This window comes from Aquila chrysaetos, chromosome 19, assembly GCF_900496995.4.
Source record: "Aquila chrysaetos chrysaetos chromosome 19, bAquChr1.4, whole genome shotgun sequence".
Classification (NCBI taxonomy): domain Eukaryota; kingdom Metazoa; phylum Chordata; class Aves; order Accipitriformes; family Accipitridae; genus Aquila; species Aquila chrysaetos.
In genome coordinates, this window is record NC_044022.1 from 5,548,442 (window position 1) to 5,567,564 (window position 19,123).

Consider the following 19,123-nt stretch of genomic DNA (forward strand, 5'->3'; position numbering starts at 1 on the left):
AACCGGGTCAGATCTCACAGCTGACCTTGCTTTGAGCGGGAGGTGGGAGTAGGGACCTCCTGAGGACCCCTCTGACCTTAAAGATTATAAGATTCTGCTTGCATGTTATGTTTAGATGCAACCCTGAGGTCTAATAGGCGTATATGCATCTTAGCCTTGTGTAGGATTAGTTCAGAACTTACAGTTCCTATTAAAGGTTCTCTTGTTCATAAACTGATCTTTTGTGAAGGTGGAAGTAAAGAATATGCAACTTGAAGTTTTATGGCATGATTTGTACATGTAGATTTACTTACAAAGTAACTTAAGAAAAAATGTGCTTATGCCTAGAGCCTTGCCAGTAATTGATTTTTCAGTTCAATGACTAAATAAATAAATGAAAAAATAGCTTGGCTGAACACAAAATTAGATTTTTTTTTTTTTTTTTTGGCCAACTGTGAAACAGTTGGGATTAAATGAAAGATTTCAGTTCAACCCAAAGTAAATAATTTCAGATTGGGAAATTAATAACTAGAAGTCTTCACACAAATGGAAATTCAAGCATCATTCCTAAGAAGAAGGGAAGAGTGGTTGTGGTCACACTTACCCCATGTAAGGAATGGAAAAGATGCTCTTGTGTGATACTGTGATATAGTACCCTCCGTTCAAATACACTGTCTCAGTGAAAACATGGACTTAAAAATGGGCCATCGACAAGAGAGAGCTCCTTAGAACCTGCACCGTGAGTTACCCTGGGGCAGGGCTTTTTGAAGCTGTTCTGTTGGGTTTTTGAAGTTATCTAAATGTTTTGTTCAGCTAGAGAGGAAGGAAGAAAGCAACTTCACAGTTCAATAGTTAAGGTGGTTTTCTGCCTACATTCTCTGTCTGGTGTGATTTTATAGAAGGTGAAATGACTTCAGCAGAAAGGCTGGGTGAGTGAGACCCCGCTCGGTGAACTGTAGCGTTGTGGTTTGGGTGGTGGGGCACCTTGGTTCAGGCAGGGAAGCGCTTTTGAATGCTCATTTGACTGGTGTGGGTCACACGGCCTCTTCTCCCTCTGCTCTGCCTTAGTGGAGGGCACTGGGAGAGCTCAGGATGACGTCTTCTTGCCTTCCATTTTGGTGGCTCCGGTAGCTGGGAGGATCAGTCTTAGGAAAAGTCCTGTTTGATCTCCCGAGTCATGTTTGACTGCTTTGGGGGCTGCCAAACACACACTCAAGTTGGAGAGAAGAGATGCCTGGAGATGGAGCACGCTTGATGTAGGCAGAACTGAGGTGCTTTTTTGAAGTTTCTCTTGAGCTTGTAAAAAATGAAACTTAACACTTTGAGGTCAATTTTCTCAAGGCCGGCAAACAGCACCCTCCCAAATTTCTGTTGCCTGCTTCAAAACACAGAGATGCTACAGCTTCTCAGTTGAACCATCTGCTGAGGGAGATTTCAAGCCAAATGGTTACATTTGACAAAATTGTAAGCCGTTGAAAACAAGGTTCTGGGTTGGAATGCGGTTGGTAACCATAAGTATCTTTACTTACACCTCCTACGGTAAAGGCATGTTTGGTGTAAATGTGTTATAATCCACACAAACAAACAGAAATGCTTCTGTCATGCACATGCTATCTCATTATCTTCTCTTGACTCCACTAGATGTTTCCAGCTCTCTTTTTTCACATTTCCCAACAGGTCAGTTCTTAATGCAGAACTATCTTTGTATTAGAATTGAAATCTAGTGATTTGGGAATTTCCCAGATGAGTTTCAGTAGTAAAACAGACTTAAAATTGAACCCCCTTTGGGTTTTTTAGCTCCACTTCCAACCTGATGCAAACCTGTCACCCCAGCAATGAAGTGCTCTTTGTTGGTGTGTACTAGTTACTGCAGAACAGTAGTCATCGTTTGCTTTTTTTCTTCTTGTGTTTTTTAGGTGTGGTGATATGATTGTTGCTGTAAATGGACTATCCACGGTTGGAATGAGCCATTCTGCACTCGTTCCCATGCTGAAGGAGCAGAGGAACAAAGTAACTTTAACCGTGATTTGCTGGCCTGGAAGCCTCATATAGATTTGCGAATCACTTTGGTTCAAGCAGCGTCTTTTTCTAGATAGCTGGCACAAAAATCTCCTCTATCTTCTTTTCCCCTATTGATACAGCTGGTTATAAGCAGGGCCAAAACTGCTGTATTTTCTTTTTTTACGGGCCTCTCAGACTTACTCTATATATCTTTCCATCCTGAAATAGCCATTTCTCTTTGCTATATCCATTGCTGACGCAAATGCAAATATACGTGAGCTCACAGAGAAACTCCCACTCTGATATGGCTGTCATTGCGCTTTCCCCGTCAGGCTTGTAGAGTCAGCAGAACAACTTAGTGGTTCTTTGGGTTTCTCTGCACATTCCTCAAGTTAGGTGTGATATATAAACATAATAGCCATGTGCCCATCCTTCCCTGTGAAGAGAACGTGTGTCAGTACAGCAATGACACATCTATCTGCTGCTATGAATCAAAATCTGTTTCCAAAGGTACGTCTCTTCATTTCGTAAGCCTTTCCATTTTTGATTCAGTATTTCGGACTAATTCAAGTAATCCATCTTATTCATCAGAAATTACTTGGTCCCCCAAATTTTTCTTGCAGGGCATCAGTGTTCATAGAAAAGTAGGACAAAAGCCTGATATTACTGGAATTTTTATAAAGTGCAATAATTGGACTCTTTGTTAGGAAACTTTAATATATTACAGAGTTTGTATCCTATAATGACAAGAAATATGGAAGTAATTACTGTTGCAACGCTGGCAAGAATACACATGCCCGAGGTCGCCTTTGAGTGGATGGCTTGCAGTATTAGACTTTACTTTACAAATGAATGTTTTGCTATGTCAGAGAATTTTGATGAACATTTTTACAAAGATCATTTTTACCGTTTCTATTGTAGTTGTCAGCTCTCTTTATTCATGTGTGGAAACAATACTTTGACTTGTACTTTCTAAATGAGAGAATTATTTCCAGGAAAAAAGCAAGCTATTAAGAAACCATATGTTAGGGTTTACAGGTGAGCAGGCTAGAAGGAAGGCTCTTTGAATTCAAGTCCAACTACAAAGTAAGCTGCAAAGTTCGCTCTTATTCTGTCATCTCCTGACAAATGTGCAAATGCCTTGATATCAAATGCTGAAACGATCTCTCTTGCATTTCAGGATATTATTTTTTTTTCTCCTTTAGAGAGCATCTGTTATTAAGTTGTCAGTAAGAGTAATACTGTTTATCTTGGATTGTATTTAGTATTTTTACAAACCAACCTGTAACTTCTAGACTTTGCCTTTCCATGGTATTTGCAGGCTAAGCACCCATTTGTTTAAGAAAAGAGGGGTGGAGCGCAGAAAGAAATGTGCTGACCTGGAGCTAACCCTGCGTGTTGTCAGTGTTCTGCATATTTGAAAAAGCTTCATTTATAAACCAGGTTCCCAACCTGAACTGATTTTATGAATGACCTCTGTATTGTATTAATAATTACCAGAGAATGTATTTGAGAATCACAGCATATTTCAATTGTGAAGCATGAACTTTATTTTCAAACTTAGCCGGTATAATATCGGGGCATATTATCGCATGTCATTAATTCCAGTAGCTTTGTTTTCAAAAGAAATAAAGTTACTCTTTTGCAAAAAAAATTGTAAACATCTCACATGAATGAAGTGGTTTTATTCCTCTCTGTAACGTATGCTATCGGTTTAATTTCATAATATTAAAATACAAAAGAATGTCCTCTGCAGTATATTACTGTACTGAGAATCTTTGTTTCTGAAGCAAACACCAAACTTATTTGATACTCTAACTGATTTGAGAACAAGTTTCCTCCCATCCCCAGATGCTGTTTAACTGTATGCTTTGCTCTTAATGCAGATTTTTCTGTAAAGTACATCTCAGTGTAGACTTTAGGGAAGATTTTGACATACGTACTAGATTTAATGGGTTTTATTTTTAAAATTACACTTTTCATTCAAAACCCTGCAAAAAATCACATTTTTAGATTTTTTTTTTCTTTTATATGTATATGTAACAAAAGCATGGGTTAGCTTAAACTGTGCAGTTTTGTTTCTGTGTGCTGTAGCTTTTGATCAGAATGTCTAGCGATAAAACCTTTCTGAATTAATTCCTTTCCTGAATCATTTTTCCCCCTTCTCTTGTAGCTGCATAGTTGGGTTTGGTTTTCTGTGCCTTCTGTTTTAAATTATTTCAAGATTTTTTTTTTTTCCAGACATTGCTATCTAATTGTATGGTATTAATGAAGGATGAATGAAAATAAAAGTTCATTCTACTCATTGTAATAACTCAAAGTATTGTCTCACTCTTTGCAAAAGATATGGGTAGCTCAATGCAGACTCAGTTGAAAGATATTTTTTTCTGCTGTGATTTATCATAAATTACAGTTAGTGGATGTACCAAAAGAGTCTGAGGGCATGCACATCCCGCTGGGGTAACATACCAGCTGTTTAACCCAAAATTCCAGCACTGAGAAGTGTTTCTAAAGCGGAGGTAAGATCTGTGCCTTACAGTACTTTGCTGCAAGCAGCATTTCCTCTCTCCCCTCGATGCCAGCTGGTACCGATCAGCTGGAGGATGTTTTCACAGCGTAGATTTGATGCAAGGAGACAGTCTTGCTGGAAACATCGGTTTTACAGCTGAAACTTGAGCCTCCTGGTCATCAATTCCCATCTCCTGCAGGCAAGTATGCTCTGTCTTTAGACGTCTGCGAAGCTGGAATGAGTCTAAAAGCAATTTCTTAATGATTTGCAGTAAAGTTGCCCAGAACCTGGTTTCTTATTTCTTGCAGTTGTTAGTGGGTTACGACTGTCGTGGTTTAACCCCAGCCGGCAACCAAGCCCCACGCAGCCGCTCGCTCGCTCCCCTCACAGTGGGATGGGGGAGAGAATCAGGAGGGTAAAAGTGAGAAAACTTGTGGGTTGAGATAAAGGCAGTTTAATAGGTAAAGCAAAAGCCGTGCACGCAAGCAAAGCAAACCAAGGAATTCATTCCCCACTTCCCATGGGCAGGCAGGTGTTCAGCCATCTCCAGGAAAGCAGGGCTCCGTCACACCTAACGGGGACTTGGGAAGACAAACACCATCACTCCGAACATCCCCCCCCTTCCTTCTTCTTGCCCCAGCTTTATATACTACATATGACATCCTATGGTCTGGAATATCCCTTGGGTCAGTTGGGATCAGCTGTCCCGGCTGTGTCCCCTCCCAGCTCCTTGTGCCCCCCAGCCTGCTCGCTGGTGGGGTGAGAAGCAGCAAAGCCCTTGGGTCTGGGTAAGCCCTGCTCAGCAATAACCAAAACATCCCTCTGCCATCAACACTGTTTCCAGCACAAATCCAAAACACAGCCCCGTACTAGCTACTGTGAAGAAATGTAACTCTGTCCCAGCCAAAACCAGCTCAGAATAGATAAGTTCCTTTAAAACAAAACCAAGCCTATGTACAGAAATGCAGAAGAAACCACGTCTGCCAGTAGGTTATTAGCTCTTGTGTTTCTTGTGAGGTAAGAGCCAGACCGTCAGAGTTTTGATTTACAGGCAGATGAATTAATTCATCGTTGCAGCTGAAGGTGCACAGAGCTGTTGTGTGAGGTGGTGGACCTAGTCATGAACACCGTCCCCAAACAACCTGAGGGATCTCAGCAAAGAATGTAAAAGAGTTTATTCTGCTTCACAGCATGCCAACGAAGCAAAATCTGATGATATTTGCTGCTCTAAACTTCCTATTTAGAGTCAGGAACAGCTCAGGGGAAAATTGAACATCATAAAAGAATGAAGAATTCATTTATTTGCAGATTCCCTAATAGATCTGGGACCGGTATAATGAAAATCTAAGCCTGGTTCTTGGATGTAGTGTGACCGAGATAATATCAGAAGCAAGGCCAGTTCCTTTTAGTTAAGAAACTTGACCGTTTACTTCTGAGGCGATTTTAATGGATCATAAAAATTTGTTAACGAACTAAGGTAGGAGATCCTGATGAGTTAAAAGAACGAGCGTGCCAGGCAGGGCAGCAATGATGGCAAACACAGGGTTAAGGCCACGTGTGTCTGATGTTTTAACACCGAGGAAGGTCAGTGAACACCCTCATCCCAGTTGTCTCAGGCAACTTCTGGGCAAGCTTACTTACCTAAAAAGTGGATCTCCCCTGACACATAGAAAAAAAGAGAAAATGATTGGCAGTGACCTCATCACACCTGACAAATGTATCCAGCTAGTGAAGAACAATTCTTAGATTACTTGTTGCCCAGAGGTTGGAGAAGGCTTTAGACTTTATGCTTCTGGGACAATTCAAATAATGTTATAAGGGTAAGACAGCTTAATTCCAGCTAAACATTGATGTTGTCCTTCTGTTTGTTGCCATATCACGTGGATGGGTCCCCTGAATATTAGCAGTGCGATATGGGTGCAATGCCCACGGCAATTGATACGATGGTGATGAGCTCCCTTCGGTAGAGCGATGCAGAAAACTTCAGACAACTCGGAAATCAGAGAGGGCTGAGAGTCCAAAGGTGCGCAGCCTGCTCAGCATCAGCTGTGGCATTCACTGCGCCTGAAGCTGTTTTCGAAGGAGAAGGAACGCGTTTGGGTTTCGGGGTGGTTTTTATTGTCAAACTATGCTGGTAAAGGCTGGCTGGAGGAATCTGTGGGTTGCAAGCACAGCCAAGCAGAAACAGCACGCTCCTCAGCAGGGAAACCCAAGTTTGTTTTGCCGAAGGAAGAATGAGGGCTAACCGCTCCCATCGCAGGAGGAGGAGGAACTGGGCAAGAGGTGGAAAGGGCGAGTCTCTTCTGCGACGCTGAGGAGCAAATATCGCATCTAGGAGGGGCTGCCCCTCTTCACTCTCCTTCCCAAGTAGTAGTAGCTACCTTAAACACCTCAACATCCCTCCCGGACCTTTCCTACCCTGCCTTAGCTGCAGTAACCAGCTGTGGAGACCACGGCTCAGGTTTAGAGAGAAAAGGCAGCGGCATCGAGGCCGCTTTCCATCCCACAGCAGCCTGCCGCGGTGGCGAATACCAGCTTCAGCTATGCCGGAGTCAGTGGTCGTGGTCTCGACTCAGTCTTGGGTGTCTTGCAGGGAGGGGGGTCTGCAAAGCAACCACCCCTGCCTTTTAAGATGCAACTGATATGTAAACACATATCAGAAGCATTCTCTAACTCCGGTCTCGGAGTTAGGCTTGCCTAACTCTACGGACCCATCGCACACCCGATAACCTCTGCTGTGTAGGGGGCTCATCTAGCAGCTCCGCTTTGCCCCCAGACCGTAGTGTGTGGTGGTGCGAAACCGGCACTTTCAGCAGCTGTGGTTGGTCTTACACAGCTCCTGCCATCCCAGCGTTGGTAATCATTAGAGGACCAGTTGAAGGAGAGGAGGTAAGTTTTAGCAAAACAGAGCTCTTTCTTTGTGCTTTTACCTATTCATGGACTAATCACGTTCTCTGCACCGCATTTTCTGTACTGCGCCTTCAGATTTGTGATAAATTGTGGCATGCGAGCACTAAATGGCAATGGAAAGTAGAGGTGGATGTGTTCTGTTGCATTAACTAGTTTACCACTAGGCTGGACAAGATACATCACGTAAGGGAGATGGTATCATAAGCAGTGAGAGAATTTAATTACAATGATGAATGTAATGCTATGATGGGGTTTAGATGTAGCCACGACATTAGCCGCTTGTAGTGACTTCATTGCTTAGCAACCTCGGCAGCAGGCAGCAAGACCCAAAAATGCCTTTTTTCTGCCCCTAAAGCAGACAGGTATTGAACCTTAACCAGCCGCAGGGTGAGCCCAGGCATCCGACCGGTTCCACAACCCCTTTCTCAGGGAGCAGTTCCACTAAAGCCAAACGAGCCGGGTTTGGACCCAGCTTTGTATGGTAATGAATGAAGTACGCAATTAAGGAACCCATTTGGTATTTCTTTTCTTCTGGGACAAACCAAAGTGCTGGTGGCTTTGCTCCCAGGTTTTGCTATAAAGCGATTGCAGAAAGCTACTGAAGAGAAGCATTTTAATCAGATTAGAATAGATAAAGAGTATAACCCCTTGGTTATACAATTGAGCTTTCTAATCATATTAGACTTTAATACTGGCATCAGTGCCATATTGGAGCAACAATGGCAAAAAGCTACAAGCATAAAATATTACAGATCCTTAAACATATTACAAAATGTCATCCACAGAAGTTAAAAAATGTTACCGTGTTTGGGGAAATGTGCCAGCTAAAAAAAAAAAAAAAAACAACTCAGGAGCCTGAAGTCCTGTGTACACGTGCAGATTAAATGCAGCACAGCAGAGGCAACTTGACCTTTTTGTTTCTTACTTTTTGATTAATTAAATTGCTTCCCAAACAGCTACTTCTGCCACCACCAATACCCACCGCAGTCCTCCTCCACCGAGGTGCAAAGTGCACTTCTTAGCTCTTTTTGCAATCAATTAAAGGGTCCCTCGTTGTGGGACATGGCAAGAGGTGGCTCCTCTTTCTTTACTGCTCAGGCAGCCCTGGGAAGAAAAAGCTTCAGCTCTGTCACACCTCTGCCATTGCAGCCACTGCTCAGCATCCTTCGGTGCTTAAAGTGGGAGAGGACTGGAGCCAAGAGCTGAAGGAAAGGGGCTGTTAGTGCACATCAAACGCTTGATTTAAGTGGCTCTGTCTTCTGGCATCTATGTGTTTCCACTGATTTTGAGTTTCCTCTGTGATTCAGGTTTGTGAGTACAAAGGACCCCGCTTGGGAACGGTGGACTTGCTCTGAAATTCTGCCCGCGGCTGCAAGTCCTGCCGGTACGCCTCCGGGCTGCAGCAGCCTTGAATCACAGCAGGCGATCACGGCTGTCCCTCCTTGAGCGAAACGGCCAAGCAATAATTCAAAACCAAAGGTTTTCCTTTCTTCTTCCCTCCAGCTGGAGTTTCCTCTTCCCACGGGCAGGCTGGAGGAGCTACGCAATTTGTTTCGATTGAATAGAGTCAAGGGAGCAAAGACCTCGAATTTAAACCGCACGGTCCTTTCTGGCTACGGTGCGAGTGCGGCTGGCAGCTTGGCACGGGGTGACGGCCACCAGCCCAGCTGGGATGGGAGCCACCGCACCGCTGCAGCCCTCATCCAAGGGCTCCGGGTCAGCCGTCCAGCTGTGGTGGGTTCTCCTGTGCCCCAGGGCTGAAATTTTATTCTACTGAATATCCTTGCACCCCACAGGGTCTTTCTCATCCTTAGACTAAATAGCGTTTACCCCCAGATTTTTCTTTTCAAGCTTTCCATCATTTTTTCTGACTTTTTTGCATGTTCCCTGTCCCCCTGCCATGATGCTCGGCTGCTCCCCTACGACCCTTTAAGTGCTGTTTTTTCCAAGGCATCTTCCAGCCCACTAATGCTTCCTCCGGGCTCAGGGTCTCTCTGCATCATCCTCTGACAGGTACCACATGGTCCGCGGGGGGGGCCAAGGCCGTATTTTGGGCTCTCCATCGCTGCCGACACCATCGGCGGCGCTGGGGATGCAGCCTGGCACCTGCTCCCCACCGCGGGGGGAAACATCACGGCTGGGTCCCGGCGAGGTCCCCCACCTCCAGCACCCACCCCAGCACCCCACAGACCGGCGGTCCCAGGGCGGTGCGAGGGGACCCGGTCTCTAACAGCCCGGGAAGTTTGGCTCTTTGTGTTTCTTTGTGATTGACGTCCTGGTAATTATGCACCTTATGAAGATATGCGATGTAATCATACCCTTCTAAAAATGCCTTGGATTAAAAGCTTTTCCTGGGTCTTTAGGTGATGGGCCTGCAATTACAGAAAATGAACTGCATTTTAGCTTTCCATTGAAATTAATAACAGTGGTTCTCCAGTTGACTCCGTGAGTAGTTAATGGAACAAACTGGATGCTTCACTACGATATGGGTTTTAAAGCTATTTGAGAGAAATTCTGTGTTTCAAATAGGAAAATAATTCACACGATGCAAAACCATTTTGTTCGCCTCTTTGTGAAATAATGGCTCTGTGTAGCTTCAAGATGTAACTGTTTATCGATAATGATTTCAATGTGCTCTTCCATCCCTCGCTGCGCTTGGGGGGAATGACCTGCAGAGAACTTTGGAAAAAGAAAAACAAGCCAAGGAATTAATAATGCAGAAAAGCGTTCCAGACTGGCCTGAGCAGCACGACTGGGTTTTACCATAAACCTTGAAAAACAGATTCGTGTGAGTTCACGCCGGAGCAGAACAGCAAATATTTCGAGACTTGTTGAGTTTCAGTTACCCCGTCTCCAACCCGGCTCAGTTCAACTGCGATAATCAGCAAATTTGGGAGTGCTGCTGGTGGGCTGCGACTGATCCCTGGGCGAGAGCAGCCAGCCCCTCTCCTCCGTCCCAGTTAACCCGCCCCATAGGCAGGGACACAAACAGCTGACGTGTCTTCTGCTGCATCTGCCTCCTTTCGTAGCTCCTTGCCCGCCGCGCAGAGCAGAAAAGCGAGCGGTCCCTCTTTCCCCAGTGCCTTTTGCACGTGAACTGGGCTGAGGCTGGACCAGGATCCAACTCTGCACCTCCCCCGGTGAAACCAGTCCCTCCGCTCCCCTGCACCGGCCACGGTGGTTTTGGACCCTGTGCCTTATTCCTCTACGGACACCGTTTCGGCGTCCACCGTTTTAATCTCCCATCCAGTGAAAACCTTTGCGCTGTGAAGCTAAAGCAGAGCGGGCGCCGAGTGCCGCCAGCAGCCCGGCACCAGGGCTGGCTCCCGGGTCCCGGTTCATTTAGCAAGGCAGAAAGGACGCCGAGAACATCCCCCTCCTGCCCAAAAAGTCCTCGCCTCGGGCCGTGCCCGGGGGGTGCAGGGTCAGTCCTCGCTGTGTCCCGCCGCGGGCTGCTCGTGCGTCAGCGGTGCCAGTTTTACTGCCTTTCCCCTGGGCGACAGCATCATCTGTGCCGGTTTTGGTACTTTCTCTGACATCAAAAATAGTTGTGTTTTCAGAGCGTCTCTCTCAGCCGGCCAGAGCAACCTGAACTGCAATCTAAAGAAACTGTATTTCGCAAGGAACTTCTTGGACGAAACACTTGCTCCCTTTTTTTTTTTTTTTTTCTCCTCTCCAAAAGCACCTGCCAGAAATCTGGTGAGACATCAACCGTAGCAAAATATTTTTCGTCAGCTGAGTCTCGTGGGACTCACCCGCTCACAGGAAAATATTCCCTCAGTCAATAGCCACGTACGTGAAGCTGTACCGCAGTGACCACCCCAGGTACCCTCTCGGAGGTTGGGTGGCACCGATTTCCAACGCCACGCTCCGAAACCCTGGGCCCGGGCCCAGAGCCACTTGCACCGGCAGCGCTTGCGCAAGGACGGGTTTCGGTAGCGTCCTGCTTCCCAGCCAGATTGGATGTGGTCAGGAACGAGGGTGCGTAATCAATCAAAACCTCGGGACAGGGAAACCGTAGGTAACTTTCTAGCATATTTTATAGATAATATATTTTTATGACCTATCTATTATGGTTTACCCATATATTATAATTACCCATCTAACTAACTGTAACTACCTGTATGGTATAGGTAACAAATTATAGATAATTACCTCAAAGTTTGTAGCCTTTTGGGTGGCCCAGCATGGGCAAGACTGAATTTCACTTGTTTGTTCTCCTTCCAGACTCGCAGCTCCTCGAGGCACGGCTCTGCTTCCTTACACAGCTGTAAATCAGTCTTAGCTAGGTTAAAAAAAAACCCCACGCTCATTTTTCCTTTGCTTCTTTCACTCCTAATTAGCCTTCCCCTCACCTTTTAAATAATCTATACCTTTCCCAAAGTACCAAGACGTTGGAAGGACTGATCTCACCACCCTGGACCAGAATTGCTGCTGCAAGCTACAGCCAGGACCGGTGGTTCAACCCCAGGGCAGGCTCTGAGGGCATCCATCAGCTATGCTTCTGTCTACATGTATTTCATTTTATTTCTGTGTCTCGTTATTTTTGTTGGCAAGGAAGGTACGGGGAGGGATTTTTTTTGATCAGGAGCGGAGTCAATTGAGAAGCATCGCAGAAACTTCTTTCAGCAGATGGCTGCTGCTGCACACCCATATTTCACGAGGCAGAAGAAAACTAGCCCCAATTTAACGAAGCCTAATGCATTTGTCTGCTTTTAGAAAACCCTTCGTTTATTGCTAGAATTAGTTAATTCTCTCAGCAAATAGATCAACATCAACTTAAGATGTGAGGCTCGCGGCTCATTCTTCAGTTATTATTTAAAAAATGAACAGCCAGATGGACATCTTCCTTGGTTTAGGGTAAATATTTTATCAGCCGCATCCTTCAGACACTGCTCTCCCATTCACAGAAAAGAATAAGGAGCTGCTCACCTGGGCTTGCGAGCGGTTTTTTATCAATTGTAAGGCTTGTGATGCTGAAATGAAAAACCTGTCGACTTTGCATGAGGGTGGAAGGCTGAGCACATAGATGCATCTTTGCGATGCAAATTTCCCCTTCATTTAGCGTGATTTTTCGTTATCAAAGAGATAAAAGCTAAGCAGGGAGCAAGGAGCAAAGCTGGCATGTTGTGACAGACACTTGCAAACAACAGATAAAATGTGCTGCTTCCAGCCTCAGCCGGGTGTGTCTGACTGTCACTCGGTGAGTCTCTGGGAGCCTTGAGTATCAGATATTTTAATTATAAATGCTCAGTCAAGTCAATATATTTCTTAGTACAGGAGCAGCAGCAGATAAAAAGGATTTTCTTAAAATTCAGCATGCACAGTGACATCCCCAGAATTGAAAAATAAGACAAGCACACCTTTAAAAAAAAAAAAAAAAGATTTAAAACTCATATATACAAAACAGGAACAGCAAAATAGACCTTTGGGGAGACTGCAGGTAAGCTTCAGCCCAAACTTGGAAAGAAACATAAGCTTGGGAAGTCTGGAAAGACTCAGCTATGTGTAACTACGTTGTACTTTCATACCTTGAAGTAAAACACGGCTGTAGCCGTGCGAACGTGGAGCTACCCGGGACCTTCACGAAGGAGGAGAATTTCACCGGACGGGCGTCTCTCCCACCGACGGTCTGGATGTGAGGCGTGAGGATAGAGATGCTCTGCCCAGGCTCAGATTATCTGTCATGTTGATACCTAATGTTTATACCAGGGAGCTTGGGCTCCCTTTCTCCTTAATGGAGAGAAATTGGCACTTTTAGGTGCTGTTCATCTCATCCTAATGTAGTTGTCTGAAATAAATCAGATGACTCACACTGTGGGCATAGATTTTTTTTTTTTTTCCCCTGTCTTGAAAGGGAGCGGGGATGAGCAGGCGAGGTACCGACTTTGGCACAATAGTGTCTGAAGGGAGGTGAGATGAATCCTACCATAGACAGGAGGAGGAGTTTTCCAAATAAATCAGATGTAAAGCCCCTGGGAGAGACCGAGTCAAGAAAAATTAAGCAACGAAGATTTCAGCTCCGCTCCCGGGATGCAGGCGGCATCAGACAACGTTAAGCACATATGGTAAAACATAAAGATGGGGTGCCCAAGGGAGTCCCAAGGGTTGGGGTACTCGGGGAGGTCCACGCTGGGGGGGCCATCGCCTCAAGCCATCTCCTGTAAGGTGTTCCTGGGTCGGAAACGATGCGTCTCAGACAAAACCCAGCTCAAAACTTGCGCTCTGGGGGCTGTCAGGGAAACGTGACCTCTTTGGGGGTAACGTCGGGTAACTCGGGAATGAGCCACCCCCCCCCCAAGAGCCTGCGCCCTTGCTGGCTGCCGCTGTCGGCTGCAGGGAGCTGGGCGGCGATGCCAGCTGGTTTTAGGGCCCCCCCACTTGGGGTCCCCAATTTTGCAGAGGGAATATGCCCCTCCAGCTCATCGGCAGCTGTGGGGAGGGCCCGTCTCAGCCAACTTCACCCACCCAGAGGCTGAGCGTCTCCTCTCATCGTGCCTCCACGAGCAGCAGGGACGCCGGGAAGGTGATTCCTCCGCATCCTTAGATGTTTGCCAGCCCCGGAGGCTTTCGTGCCCCCCCTAACCCACGAGGGGGTTAGCCGAGGGCCCCCCTGCGTGGCTAAACCTGAGCGAGGGGGTCCCACCATCACGCCGTCACAGCCAAGCGGCAGCGCTGGGATGCGGACTTAAAGGGTGGACGTTTACATCAGGCATAAGCAGTGGCTGATTTTAATGACAAGTTTAAAATAATGCATTATTTTGACGATCATGTTAACTCGTGGTCTCTCAAAGGCGCGTGTTGGCCGATACACCTAAACTGAAGAAATATCAGCTCCTACCTTGGAGATATCCAAAACCCGTCTGGACATGGTCCTGGGCTGCGGACACATATTTAGCTAACGGTCACAAGAGCATTCCAGACGCCTTTAGAAGGCCTTGAACAGAATAAACAAGAAGAAAAAAAAAGAAAGGTACCAATTAGAAGAACACAGGTGCACATTCCACGATAAAGGGAACTTGGCACAAAGAACCTCAATTCGGCAGTTTATCTTGACCAATTAGACTGAGACAAGTCTCGCATGTTTTAGTTAGTATAACCAATTATGTCTTATGTTTATGTGCGTGTACAGTGTTGATATAACCAATCATTAAGTGTAACTAGGCATGTGGCCAACGCGTGAATAATGTGTGTAACCAATAGTAAAACAGCTAAACGCATGTACGGATGTAAGCAATGTATAAAATGATGTCTGATGCTCTAGTAAAGGGTCTTCAACTATGATCATATTGATCTGTCGTTGAGTCCACGATTATGCTCCCGCACTGGGCAACCAGCTTAAGGTGGCCCTGCTTACACAGGGGGTTGGACCAAATGACCTCCAGAGGTGCCTTCCCACCACAACCCCTTCGTGATTCTGTGAAATCTAGAACTAATGTAAAAATAATACAGAAATTAAGAATGTTCTCAGCGAAGCTTTTCCTAAAAGATGACTCTGCGATTTTACGAAATGGCAATTTTCAAAACTACTTCCATCGCTCAGGAGTGCTTTCTCTGTGAAGTTTCATCAAAACGACACACTCCGGTGGAAGCGTTCACGTTGGCCTGCCAAGATCTACAGCTCGCCGAGCGCTTTCCAGCAGAAAGGGGCTGCCCGCAGGGTCATCCCCCTCCTACCTGGCTGAACAGGAGCTCCTCCCCACCACCACCACTGTTCACCAGCAAGACCAGAGCAAAGCCCCTCTCCCCTCCCAGCCTGCCCCCGCTCCCCCGCCACACGACGGGGACGTGGCCGTGGTGCCGGGCATCCCTCCATAGTCACCCCACGGCAGCCAGCCTCCCGTCTTACTGCTTCTGCTTGGGTTTTCGCATACGCTACGCGCACGCTGGAGAGATACGGGCAGCGAAACCTCATCCCTTTCCTTCCCTTCCATTGCTCTGCGTCTCCGCACCTGGAGGGGAAGAGGATGCCGGTGTTGGTTAGATACAAAAGTAAAAAGAAAGAAAAGGAGAGGAAGGCAAAGTAATTCTTCCCTGATGGAAAGCTCTCCTGTTTGTTCAGATCATTACCGTATCAGCAAACCCACATAAAAGTACCGTTAATGTTAATACTTTCCCAAGACTAATTAGGTTTAAATTGGGTAGAAAATATTGTGCAAATAACTAGTCGTGCATAAAATCCTCGGTGAAGTTTAAACAGGAGTGGCAGAAAACAGGGAAAATAGTTTTTATTAATGCATTTACACCTTCTTAGAATTTCCCTGCATTGTGTTTTACCTTGGCTATAAAAATGAAAACATTTAAATTTCTTTAAAATTACATTTGACTTAATTACAGCCAATCCCTAATACCAGCAAACAACCCATTTTGCCTACTTCCCAGCATAAATAGCCACCAGCCTCATCATTTCATAAAGAGTTGTTTTTCTACATGATGTTCTCTATGTGCAGAATGTTAATAGCTACTATAGCTGAATATGAATAGGCTTTGTAGCTCCACTTGAAATATAGAAAAATGGCCCAGACATTAAAAAAGATAAAAGGGAAAAGGGCAGTAATGAATTTAGAGGAAAATGAACATTAATGGTACTAGCATTACCTCATGTTCCACATAACAAATTATTGGAAATCTGTCAAGCACACCAAATTATCTACTCATCTGCTGTTGTGGGGCCCTTTGGAGCCATCCAAAACCAGCAAAAGCAAGACAATTTAAGCTAATTTTACTATTTATAACAATAGAACAGACCATTAAGATAAATTAATGTCATTATCAAGTTTCTATGAAAATGACAAATACCGCTATTTCAAGCAGCTTTAGAAGCTGTTGACTATAATGAAATCTGCTGTACAGGTACTAAAAAGAAACACTCCAAGTAATTATTTTCTAGTAGCTTGTTTGTTTCCTTCACATTCATTTACTTTCACCACAATTAGTTCTGTACACAATATATGGTAACTAAACAGTCAACACTACGCAGCATTAGGACTAATTGGGCAATTACGATGCAGTTTTCAGCCTTTTAGGTCCTAAAGAGAGCCAGGAGTAAACATTTTAGAGGCAACAATAGCGGCACCGCATCGATTTGCGGGGTTGGAGTTTGAAGGAATACAAAGCAATGCGGGAAATAAAGCCAGGTAAAATGCTTTACACAAAACAGCCCGAAATGAGATGGTTTATTAAATGATCTAATTGCTGGGACTGGACACAGAAGCCAGCCAGGGTTAGGATTTTGGAGCAGGCGGGCTCCCGGGTCGGCAGCGATGCCGGGGCAGGGCTGGCAGCCTCCGGCCTCGGATGGGTGCATCCATCTAACCGACAGCCGCTGTGACACCGGGCAGGGCTGGGGAAACGCGCGTGCTGGAAAGATTTATGCATATTCTTTCATAACTTCCTCGGCGTCGTGCTCCAGGGGTTTCACAGGTACTGTCCCATCCCTTCCTGACTCCCAGCACTGCTGTGTCAGACAACAAATTATGCAAAAAAAAATCTTTTCTTACTGCCAGTCTTGACTTTTTGCTTTGGAGGATAAAGAAAACGGAAGCTCCCCATCCCTCCTCCTCTCTACCGCTCGTGATTTAGTAGACGAGGCCGGGAAAAATACACACGTACTGCAAACGCGGCAGGGATGCGGCTCGATATGTGAGTAAATTCCAGCCAAAGCGTCGACGTTCAGCTGCATTAACCAAGCACGACGGAGGTAGCCACGGAAAGCTAGGTGGAGATGTCAAGCTTCCCCAGGCCAGCCTGGAGGCTTTTTTCTCCCGGCAGCTGGCTCACTTGGAGGGCAAGAGGAGGACGAGAGAGCTTAGCATCACTCTTTGAACTCCTTTTCGCTTTCCCCATTTCTGTAGCTGCCAAGCTTTTATCCGCTCCACGTATGCCATTTCGTGCCAGCGACATAATGAAATAATTTGCATATTTGCACATAATTTCCACGCAACCGTCTCCAACTTTAAAGCTGTACGGCTGGGGTGTGGGGGCGAGCGCGGGATGCAGGGAGAGCAGCAAAAGTCCCGCATCCCTGCCCGGGGACACGCGAGTTGGGCCGGGAGCGTCCTCCTTGCCTGGAACACAGCTGAGGGGTTGAGCCGGGGGGGGGTCCCCAAATCGCCGGGGTGGAAGCCACAATCGTCCCGCTCGCCTCCCTGCCGCGAGGGTAACGCTCTGCGGAGCGGAGGACGGACCGTGCGCGGGGACGACCCACGCCGGTGAAGTCCCAAGGACCTGGGGACGGGGCAAGGTGGTCTCCAGCCCAGGGACGGGTGAGGAAGGTACCAAACCCAGCCGCTGACACGAAGACCCCTCCTTCCTCCCTGCCAGTCCCTGTCCTGCCCCCGGTGATGCCACCATGGCACGGCCGTATCTTAGACTGGGTGCTGATCGGTTCTGTGCTAACGATAATGAACGGCAGATAGTCTCTAAAAGCATTATCACAACATTCATTGCATTTATGACATTTTATTAGTACTATCAGTCAGGGATTTTATGAAGCGGAGATTTGCTTTTTCCTTAATTAGACATTTATGAGAGAATATCAAACCTGACAATCCATTTAGGAATTTATTACAGAATAAAGAGACTCCAGCTGAAATTCAGCTTTGGTTTATACGCCTGGTTTCACACTGAATTTAACAGGAGCTGCCTCTATTTGCACCAGCACGTATTTGGCTCAACGTCCTTGCGACAGACTATGCACCCATCAATTTAGGGAAGGCTGAACCATCCACCCGGCTCCCAGCAGCTGGAGACGCTCAGGCTGCGTGGGGAAGCACAGGCAAGAGCAAAGGTCCCGTAAGCTCTTGCACCAGAATGATTTTTAATGGGTTTTTACAGCAACCTCCTAAGTGAGCCGTACACCGTAAGCCGGACTTCTCAGTCTGCCAAGCCCTACAAAGAAAACGCTTTTGAATCCCGGAGCCAGACGTGGAGCGGTAGGGTAGCAGGGCTGTGTCCAAGGAGGGATGAGGAATTCAGGAGAAAAGTGGGAAAACGTGTCCCTTGTGCGCCTAAAGGGCTCTTGTGGTCCCTGAATATCCAACCAGGGCTGAAAGGGCTATTTTAACCGTGCACGTTGATGACCCTAACCCTGTATCCACTTCTGGCCTCTGCAGTTTTGGAAGGTGCTCAGTATTTAAGAAGTTACCAAAAAAACACCATATGAAGACTTGGAGAAACTGCTGCTGTGAAAAACCTGAAGAGCTTATGAAGGACGTTTAGAGCTGACCTTGCTACAGTTTGTATGAATTTGTTCAGAGACAAAACAGGGGTTGCAAAGGGACTGGGTGATATAGAGGAGAAAGTCATAGCAAGAACTAAGGAATGAAGCTGCAGCCACCCAAAATCAGCTTGGAAGCGGAGCACAGACCTCCACCGGGTGCTTAACCATTAACTCTCAGTGCCAAAGGCAATAGCTATGGCCAGCTGAAGGCTGGATGCCTGTATTCCCACACAAGTAATTGGGCTCCAGACAGAGGTAAGCAAATTAAATGTAATAGCCTGTGATAGGCAGGCAGCCAGCCCAGGCAATTTGAGGTTCCCTTCTGACCTTAAACACTATGAATTTACGAGAAGGATCTGCAGGCTGAAGAGCTAGGTCAGCGGGGAGCTCACCTGGGCAGGCACATAAGATACACGCCAAAAAGGACTGTGCTGGAGAAAACGCTTAAAAAGCACAACTATGGTGCATTTGCTGATTTTTCCAGACTTGTAGCTCTGTAAATA

The 19,123-nt window shown here is 46.1% G+C and overlaps 1 protein-coding gene across 5 annotated transcripts in view; it reads left to right on the plus strand.

The window, feature by feature from the left end:
* The window catches only part of LNX2 (ligand of numb-protein X 2), a 65,301-nt gene extending 61,010 nt beyond the window's left edge, over positions 1–4,291 (plus strand). For all 5 annotated transcript variants that reach the window (XM_030042346.2, XM_030042345.2, XM_030042344.2 and 2 more), the window contains one exon: positions 1,896–4,291. In XM_030042346.2, the coding sequence (XP_029898206.1) occupies positions 1,896–2,031 (136 nt within the window). In that variant the 3' untranslated portion in view covers positions 2,032–4,291. The remainder of the gene's footprint in view (positions 1–1,895) is intronic.
* The last annotated feature ends 14,832 nt before the right edge of the window (positions 4,292–19,123 follow it).